Here is a 10,075-nt window from a genome sequence, read left to right as displayed (position 1 = left end):
CTGAATGTGGAAACACTGACACATACTGTTGAAATTGCACTTCTTTTTAAGACATCTCAGGCTGTTCATCTGTTTTGTAAAAGGATGAACGTCTACAGAAAGTAATTCTTTACACAAAAAAGGGAAAATACGAAACAGATGAATTCAGATGTCTGTCTGAGGTCTATTAGTTTGACTTAAGTCGTAGTTGAGGTTCATCTTTGTGAGCTGACATGAACCTGCTCTGAAACAGGATAGCTGTGCCGCATAAATTACCATGGTGATCTAGTTAAAAAAAGAAAGCCAGCTTCGTGACACTAGAAAACCTGACTTATAGCCCCAAAATAGCTGCTAACCCACTAATCTGTATTCATGCTTTGTGTACAGGCTCCTGATGTGTACATCATTAATCCAGGGACACATACAGGATGACATGTAGTCGTGCTTTGCAGAAACTTCCTTTACACACTGAAGAAGTTCACCAAGAGTTTTAAAAGATATATATAATTAACACCAGCAGGAGTAAACAGAGGACGGAGGCTAATGAGTCTTATTATTTTCTCCCACAGCTCAGGGTGTATACTTAACCTGTCCTCTTCCTCCGTACACGAGGTACATAATCCTGACCGGAATACTAATTGTTATGATTTCCCAGCTCTGAAAGACTCTGATAGCGAGCTTTGTTTTTTAGCGCAGGACGAGTGAGAGTGAATCAAAAGAAAAGAGGGCGTATTTTAATCATGGTCTCACAGCGATAAAGGGGAGGAAGAGAAACCCTCAATGCTGCTACACCTGCAGCAATCACTCCATCTGCTTTAATTGTTCTACATCTGCAGCATCAGGAAGCCAAACAGATTCTGCACATTCAAAAAGACTGTGGCTCGGCTCACGCTGGCCTTTAAGCTGCTTAAAACCCAACATACATTCTCTTGGAAAATTAATTGGTTCCTTTGGGCATGTAGTTACACACTTGGCCTAATAGGAAGGCAGAGACATACATGACGGACAAAAGGTGGATTCCAGTACAGATCAGATATGTTTTAATTGTGCTGCTGTCACTTTCTGTGTTCGTCTGAGGCGTTTTCAATAACGCTCTGTCATAAAGCTGACTGTATTGATGCTTTTGAACGCAGGCTCTGCAGGGAATCTAAACCTGCTTGATGTATTGGGCATGACAGCACATTGGAAGCAAGTAATTACAGCATTACACGGTCAATTCAATTCTCGCCGAGATTCACAACCGGCTGAGTGTGACTATGCAGGAGTTCCTTGAGACGACGGAGTGATTTGACTCTGCATATCGGATGAGGAAAGAGCCACGGTTAGTTCCAAATTCAGATTCAACGTATGCAATTAAAATGGGATTCAGGTAGTTTGGTGAGATTTGGGCTAAGAAGTCTCATTCTTTAGTTAGGTGTTGCTCAACAATATAAGGTTTACGAGGGACAAAGTCTCTAAAAAATATTTTTTTCTAGCCAGGAATCCAGACAGTTTCATCAACATCCACAGCTACACTTCTTTATAAGTAACCCATCAGCTGTCTGAGTGAAGGGACGGACACCTTCCATCCAATCACCACAATAAATGTTGGCACTGTACGTTTCTGCAAACCATTGATATGTAACATCTGTGTGTTGTTATGTAGGGATATGTTGAAACGTAACATTTCTAAAGCACTGCATAGTCACAAAACACACTTGGTTATGGTTAGGAGAAGATCATGGTTTGGTTTAAAGGACTCGCTGCTGATGGCACAATCACAACAGGAGATGTCTCTAACAGTAGTCTGCAGCTTGGCAGCCATCTCACCTATGTGTCACAGCATCCATTATCCCCATCCACCTTTCAGATAACAAAGTCAGCTCATCTAATCAGAATAATGTCACTTTAGAAATGTTATGATATGTATGAAACAAATGTGCAGCCAACATTTTCTCCTGGCGACTGAGCTGACATCGGCGCTAATGACCGAGACCAGCTCAGTCATGACAACAAGTCAAGTGAACTCACCGGCCAGCGTTGACCTGACGTCCAGCTGAGTTGAACGCTGTGTGTTTACATCCGCTTCCATGTGATCCCTGTGTGTTTCTGTGGAAGTCTCAGGCTGATACTGACACACTTCTGTCTGTGCAGAGAAAGACAAGATAGAAACAGGTATTCATTAGACAGTAGACGTCTATTTTTAAACTTCAGGAAATCATATCAGCTATCTGGATGGAGATCAAACACAGGGGGCTGGAGCCTATCTCAGCTGACACTGGGTGAGAGGCAGGGTACACCCTGGACAGGTCGCCAGACTATCACAGGGCTGACACATAGAGACAGACACATACACACCTACGGACAATTTAGAGTCACCGATTAACCTGCATGTCTTTGGACTGTGGGAGGAAGCTGGAGTACCTGGAGAAAACCCACGCTGACACTGGGAGAACATGCAAACTCCGCACAGAAGGGCAGAAAATGGAAATACTCAAGTAAAAGCATCTTAATTTGTGGTTCAACAGTATTTGAGTAAATGGAGTGTTACTTTTCATCACTAATTTGACATTAATAAGCATTAAAACTGGTTTCCTGGTTGCTTTCTAATACCAAAATCCTTCCATTCCTCCTTCTGCAACTTGTAACATGTGCCTCTGATACATTCAGCTGTGTGGCATCGTGACCACAGAGTGCATTATTTGTGCTCAGAAGGTCCAGATGGATTCAGCTCTCCCTCCTGAGCCCTGTGACCTTAGGGTATATATGAAAAATATGAACGCATCTCTCTGCAGCCCTGACTGGCGCCCCATAGGAGACCTTCAGATTTTCTGTAAAGATACTCAGACGATTTATGTCATCTGGGTGGCAAACTGCAATAAGACACAGCAGAAGCCTGTTGTAAGAGAGTCAGAACTGGAGAAATTAAACTCTATCCATCCGAGGAAAAACTTGAATAAATGACGTGTGCAGCCTAAAATTCACAGTTTTTACCACTGAAATCATTCATCGTGTACTAGCGCTCGTTGTCTATGTCACACTTTGGCGTTTATTGTTTTTCAAATGACAAATAGGGCAGCGGTCTCTATGGGGCGATCAGTCGCCACATCCAGTTGCGCACGACTTGGTGACATCAGTGGGGACGAGGGGTCCTGAAAAATGACTCCAGCGTTGGTGTGACGACAGTGACCGGTGAGTATAAATGCTGAGAGGGGAAGTTATCTGCTCATACCTCCAGACTTGGCCTTTACGGGTCACCAACCGCAGCGAGAGGCTGAGAGCAACAATCATCACTGTGCGCTACACAGAGGAGAGAGGAGACTTTGGATACTTCTCAGGTAAGTCTGGCGCACTTCAGGATAATGTCTTACACATGTGAGTGTCTTTTGTGGGTTTATGCGTTAATCTAATTATTTCGGAGGTTGTTTAGACAGCGTGGCATTCTTTTTGCATATTTTCTGTCTGTAAAACAAAATTAAAATGCTGCTGCTGCTGTGGTGAAATTATTCAAATCGTCTCCAGTGCAGATTGGCTTGCTTTAGGATTTCCAAGAACTTGTAACCGGTCAGAATTTAAGGACAACAGTCAGCTTAAATAAAAATGCTCTTGATGCAGTTTGCACTAGGTAAATTATCTCCTGACTGTTATACATGTCTTTTCAGAAAAATAACATTTCGGGTCTCTATGTAGAATCAAGTCACTTAAAAAATGCAGCTACTTCTGTGGATCCATGTGCTTAGAGAAACTTAAATTTAATGTCTTACATATTGTGTTTCAAATCGACGACGATCTAGTTCTTCATCAGACGACCAACTACATTACCATGAAGTCGACATGTCTGCTCATCCTGGCTTCTCTCGTGGTCTGCAACTTGACGCTGTCTGGAGGACAGGGCATCCCCGCAGACGATGAGACGGACGGACGGACCATAGACGACATCATACTACAGAGAGCAGAGAGTCTCCTGTTACGGTCCATCCTCAAAAAGATGCAGGAAGAGGACGACAGAAACGGTGCGTAAAATATGTGTTGGATCAATTAGTACCGTGTTCAACCTAAAAATGTTTTTCAGTTTTTAACCTGTCATTAAATTCAAATTCCCACTTCTATGTCTCGTGTTTTAAACTGAAAGTCAAAGCGGTAACATGTTCCAACCGTTTTGCGCTTTACGCGTACTTTTGGGTGTTTTTCACCATATTATAAATGTTCACAAAATGTTTGAAATTGTGTTTTCAAACATGACAATGGAAAAGAATCTTCTACCAATTTAATATGGCCCAAGGAATTTGGAACATCAGCTACAGTCGTCTGTGCGTAATTTACGCACGGCATAGACAAGTTGTGGAAACACAATTTGCTGTAATCTAAAAGTAATCTAACAAATGTTTTTCCTTCTCCAGAGGGATCTTCCTCTCAGACAGAGTGGGTGACAAAACGACAGCATCCCGGTAAAAGATACAGCGAGGGTTTGGAGAAGCGCCAGCATCCGGGGAGGAGAGAAGAAGACGAGGATGGACAGTACTTGGATGTTGAAAAGAGACAGCACCCGGGCAAACGCGAAGACGAAATGCACTCGTTCATGGAGCTCCAGAAAAGGCAGCACCCGGGAAAGCGCACCACGATGGGACACATTTCTGAAAACCCTGTCATGCTCCTGAGTGAACTTTCAAAACGACAGCACCCGGGGAAGCGCTACCTGGTGCTGCACAGCAAACGCCAGCACCCAGGTAAGCGCCACCTCGAGGATGAGGACTTCGATGAGGACTGGGATGCGGATGCAGACGCAGACGACGACCTCGCTGAGTTGGAAAAGCGTCAGCACCCCGGGAAAAGGTTTTTGGATAACTCCAGTCCGGATTTGGGCACAAACAGTCCGTGTGACGTGTTGGACCCTACGAGCTGCAGCAAGAGTTTGCTGCTCGACTTTTTAGACAACATTAACAAGAGCCATGCCGAGGAGAAGAGACAACACCCGGGTAAAAGGTTTGCACCCGAGGAGGATTTAGTGGAAGGAGAGTAGGGTTAAAGAAAAGTCTGGCGCGCGTGTAGTGCCGTACTGTAAACAAATTAATGTGTAAATGAAGTGACCATAATGAATTATTAAAAACGAAAAAAGAATTGACGTCATTTAACCTTTTGTGCCACAGTTTTTCTTTGGCCGACAGTTACTGTATCATCATCGCAACTCCTTTATTTGCTGTTGGTTTCTTTGGAGAGCTTGTGCGTAATTGTCCTCCAAAATGACTGTATCGCTGTAAATAGGGTTTTCATGAGAGTGCGTGCCCTATGTTGATCTTTATTTACCAATCCTTATTAGAATTTATTAGTATTTATTTCGTTAATTAGACTAATTAAGCTTAAATCAAAGTCCCAGGATGAAAGCATGGGTCTACTGGCTTTTGCGATGTCGCCTCTGTGAGGCAACACACGCTCGTCAGTACAACACATGCTTCAGCGAAAGAGGCTCTGCAGAGGAAATCCCTCCATTGGTTGATTTGTGTTCCATTCTTTTCTACTTATGTAAAATATAACGAATACCACAGCAAATAAAATGTGTCATTGATTATTTTTCTACATATTACTGCATGGATTATTTAACCTACTGTTGTAAATTGAACGCTATACCTTTGCCTTAACCGCCAATGTTTTTTGTTGGACAATAAAACGCATTGGTTAAAACGTATGGTTTGCTTTAGTTGCAGTAATTCCCGCCTGAGTGCACCATTAAAGTCTATTAAACTGTTTATTTAACCCAACAGGTCTAATTAGTGTGTGGTCCAACAAAGCAGCCACTCTGCCTCAGTCTCATCTAGAAAGATTAATTAAATTCAGCAGCAGCAGACAGAGCGTGTCAGGAATTCTCTTCTCACTTTAATTGGGCTCATTCCATCAGAGCAGCTGCCCACGGGCCTGATCAATATGTAAATTATTCATCAAGCACGTGAGGCAGAGATGGAGACTTCATGGAGCTCTGCTGCAGCACACACAACTTACAGCTCCAGCGGTGATGCTTCAGTGGACTGACATTAGGCAGGAGAATGCACACTATCTGATACACAGGTGAATTATATTTCATGCATGAAGTGGAAACTGGAAATGCACCAAGGACAGGCACATTTATATAGAATTTACAGATGTGTATGAGGTGCCATTAAAAAGTACACAAGCCTGTCTGAGAGAAGCAGGACACTGGTGCACACACACCAACACACACCTGTCGCTTTCAGTGGTATCCAACATTTTTGGCTTGTGAGCCCTCAAAATGAACGAAAAGAAGCATTTGCACACTAAAATCTGTGCAAAATATCTACAATAGAGCAAGCTGTCGGTCAGAAACCTTATTCAAGGCACTCACTTGTTGCCTGTTTATGCCTTGAGGAAGGTCTCTGACCAAAGGTTTGCTCTGTGATAAAGATTTTTGCACAGATTAGTGTGCGGATGCGTTAATCCATTCATTTTGACAGTTTTATTGCCTCAGCACCTCAGTAAAGGTGTGTTTTCTCCTCCATTTTTGAATCTCATCTTGTTTGTGAGCCCTCAAGATGAAGCAAAGTCTACTTGTGTCCACTCATCACAGGTTGTATGTGGTATTTCCTTTTAGATTGTTTCATTTAAAGGAGTTTTAAAGTCCCCAAAAGGTAAAACTGCTGAGGAATTGACAATGCAAAATAAAATAAAAAAAATTCTTATACATCCAGTTATCTTTAGAATTAGAGTCCTGACCTTTAGGATTGAAAACTGCTGACATAGTCAAACCAGTTTAATTTGACTGACTGACTAGGAGGGCCCCGGGGCATGAATGAGCTTTGGGTCCAAATTACCTCATGGCTCATACACATGGCATCTTAATGTGCTTTACCATAGAGCCCCAGAAACTGAAGTGTAGTCTAATAGCTTATACAACTAAACTTAAACTGAAATAGTCTTAAGTCCTAAAAACTAGCCCAGCCTCGGGGACCCACCTCAGGGCTTTCATCATCTCAGGTCATATTTTAATGCATATTCCTGGACTAATTTGCAGCTAATTAAAGTGTCCCAAACCATCTGACACACAATGAACCCAAGCCCCCCTGGAGCACTTTCCCAGTTGCACACCAACCTTGCATTTACTAAAATAAGTTAACTCCCAGCCCTCTCCATGAGTGAGGACAAACTTTTGTGTAGCATGAACTGCTCATGTTTGTTTCAGAGAGCCCGGGTCACTTAGTTTGCACATCAACAGCAGACAGAAGCAGAAGTGAAGGAAGAAACGCAGACACAATGCCAAATGACACAGATCTACCTACACTGTGCTCCAGTGTTGTGATGCGGCGTCCTCAGCCGGTGTCACCCGGTTCGTTTCCGACTGGGATGATGGTGACGGAAGTGTGGAAGTGAAGATGGAGGGAGGTGATAAACAGTCCATGAGAGAACATAAACAAACCTCGGGAGGCTCTGAAGGTCAGACTGCGTATAAATAATAAAGGCACTGTGAGATTCAGGTGATGAGGTTGGGAAGGAAATCAAGTGTGGAGGAAGCACAGGCAAGGTGTTGCACGCGTGGAGAGGCTCACAGCGCTGCCTACAGGTGAGGTGATGTGTTGAAACCGGAAATGGGAATACAGAGGATGAGGGTGGAGTTATTATTAAAATCTATGGGATGGAGAGGAAAGTGATTTAACCTACAATGAGGCAGGAAAGGGTGCACGTTGCAGATAAAAAAATAAAATCCATTATTGCTATTATTATTTATGACAATATTAATATTATAAATGATAATAATAGGCCTCCATCGATATCCATCCAAAAATATATCAGCGAAATTTAGAATTGATATCAAGTATTCTTGCACTTTCTGTCAACTAGAATTAGAAACCATCTGTCATCTGTCTTCTTTCTTCTTTCTTCTTCCGAGGAAATCATACTTCCCATGGGTGAAAACTCACCAAACTTTGCACAAAGGTCCAGTCTCATGCCAGATATCCTCAGCTGTAAACTCAAGCCAATAGTCCTGATGGTGGCGCTACAGCAAGCGTCTAAAGTTCAAAACTTTGAAAATTCACAACAAATCAACCATACGTGCTACAACTTCACAACTTTCATCAAACTGTAGCCACAATACGGTACTGTAAACATATACATGCAAATTCTTGCTAAATAAATCTTCAATGTTCATGAAAAAATGACAAAATTCTAGAGTCATGGTAGATGATGTGTGGCAAATTTCAGAATTTTATCTCAAAAACTGAATTTAAAAAAATAGACGGTTGAAAAAAAAAAAAAGTACTTTTGCGAGATCTCGCAAAACTCACGAGCACTGATTTAATGTCTTTATATTTGAGGCCAATCTCAAAATAAAACTCTATGAGCCTCTCCCACGGGTGAATGCGCTCCATTGTTGCGTTTGTTTGCAGTCTCTATGGGCCAAACTGACCTGGAAGTACATTACAAAGTACTTTTTTTTTTTTTTTTCAACCGTCTATTTTTTTTCCCTTCCATGTCCCTTTAGGGGCTCCGTAGCTTTTCCATGCATGGACGGCTGCTAAACCTGCACGTCTGGCTTAGTCAATTTGTGAAGCTACACATGAATAGTCAACAACTAATTAGCTCAGTGAGATAGAAATTGATCCTTAGTCTCAGAGCTTGTGAGTTCAAGCCTCAGCTGATGCAAAAGGCAGATTGTGTTGCTAAATTCCTAAATGTCTTCCAATTCTTCTGCTTGTTGCTCAGAATTGCCTAAAAATGCTCGTACCCGACCCATTGCAGCAGCTATAATTTCTTTTGTCACTGTATACCAGAATATTTGGGCAGATGTTCAACATTATTCATAAAGGCAAAGAATTCAGATAAAGACATTTAATATGTTTTGAGGCAATAATTTTATTTTTCTCTGTACAATTTTATTGAAATTACCACCCTCACAAGAAAAGATGGTAGACGCCAAACCATTTTTTTTTTTTTTTAATCAAGAACTGCAACAGCAATAAGAGGCCTCGAGATTAAAAAGCAATTAAAACTAACTGTGTGTTCGATACACGTCTTATTGACTGATGAGACACTATCTTGAATTTATATTACTTTTTAAAATACATGCATATTTCTCTCTCTATGTATATCGCTGTATTTGAACTTTGCCTCTGTACCCCTAGTATGGTTTTGTATGTACATAACATACCTTTGTACTTAAAGTAATGAATTAAACAACAGAAAGAGCAGGAAGGCAGAGTGGGTACTGAATGACAATTTAAGAATAGAAAAGAAAGAGATCTATCATTACAAGCAGCAGCTCACCATCTCAAACTGACTTGAGAGGAGGTAAGAGACAATCTTTAGACACAGTCAGGAACCCTGTGGTTAATACTTTAAAGAGGGTCAAAGCAAGTGGGCAGATGTGATGTGTGTGCAAGAGACTTGACTGAAAACTCACATGGATTTTTGTGATATAGAGAGGAAGGGAATGATGGAGGGTGTGCTGTACTTGTTAAAGAAGACTTAGGCTACCTTAAAGAGCACTGGGTAAAGGTGAAGGCCAGGAATATTGTGGTACATGGAAACATGGTGATCATTTATTATTATAATAGGCCTACATGAGGAAGGTTAGAGGTTACTGGAAGTTTAAGTCATCAGGGTAGATGCCACACAGAGTGTTTATGTAAATGGTCTGAAATGTGATCATTCCCTTGCATACAAAAGGAGTCATGCAGAAGTGGGAAGACCTTTAAGACACACAAAGACAGTTGGTGAGTGAATTCGGGAGAACTGCCTCAATAGCAGAAGTGCGCAGTATGATTAAGAGGATGGGCGGGAACAGAAGGGAAGAGCAGTACCCAGTTTTGAAGCAGAAGTCGTAGTAAACAGACTGAAGAGAATAATCTGAGTGATGGTGAAAGTGTTGTTCACATTACATACACAGTTCAGTACTGTGCGTACAGCGTACAGCAGCACGTGTACTAACAGGAACTAAGAAACGAGATCATATTTCTCCTGTTTTAGCTTCTCTGCACTGGCTCCCTGTAAAATCCAGAATTGAATTTAAAATCCTACTGTTAACTTATAAAGCTCTAAATGGTCAAGCTCCATCATATCTTAGTGAGCTCATAGTGCCATATTATCCCACCAGAACACTGCGCTCTGAGAA

The 10,075-nt window shown here is 41.8% G+C and overlaps 1 protein-coding gene across 1 annotated transcript; it reads left to right on the top strand.

Moving 5' to 3' along the window:
- The first annotated feature begins 3,162 nt into the window (after window positions 1-3,162).
- Window positions 3,163-5,632, top strand: trh (thyrotropin-releasing hormone). The gene is made up of 3 exons (XM_050065177.1): window positions 3,163-3,296; window positions 3,753-3,971; window positions 4,359-5,632. Exons 2-3 carry the CDS (start codon window positions 3,782-3,784, stop codon window positions 4,976-4,978), a joined length of 810 nt encoding a protein of 269 aa, XP_049921134.1. The 5' UTR covers window positions 3,163-3,296; window positions 3,753-3,781; the 3' UTR covers window positions 4,979-5,632.
- Window positions 5,633-10,075: the final 4,443 nt, after the last annotated feature.

This window comes from Epinephelus moara, chromosome 16 (genome assembly GCF_006386435.1).
Source record: "Epinephelus moara isolate mb chromosome 16, YSFRI_EMoa_1.0, whole genome shotgun sequence".
In the NCBI taxonomy this organism is placed as follows: domain Eukaryota; kingdom Metazoa; phylum Chordata; class Actinopteri; order Perciformes; family Serranidae; genus Epinephelus; species Epinephelus moara.
Note: the sequence above shows the minus strand (reverse complement) of the source record. Positions and strands in the feature narration are given on the sequence as shown.

Coding starts and splice junctions, on each gene's coding strand:
- trh (XM_050065177.1), top strand. CDS start 3,782: ATGAAGTCGACATGTCTGCTCATCCTGGCTTCTCTCGTGGTCTGCAAC. Junction 3,972..4,358: donor GGAAGAGGACGACAGAAACG/GTGCGTAAAATA, acceptor TTCCTTCTCCAG/AGGGATCTTCCTCTCAGACA.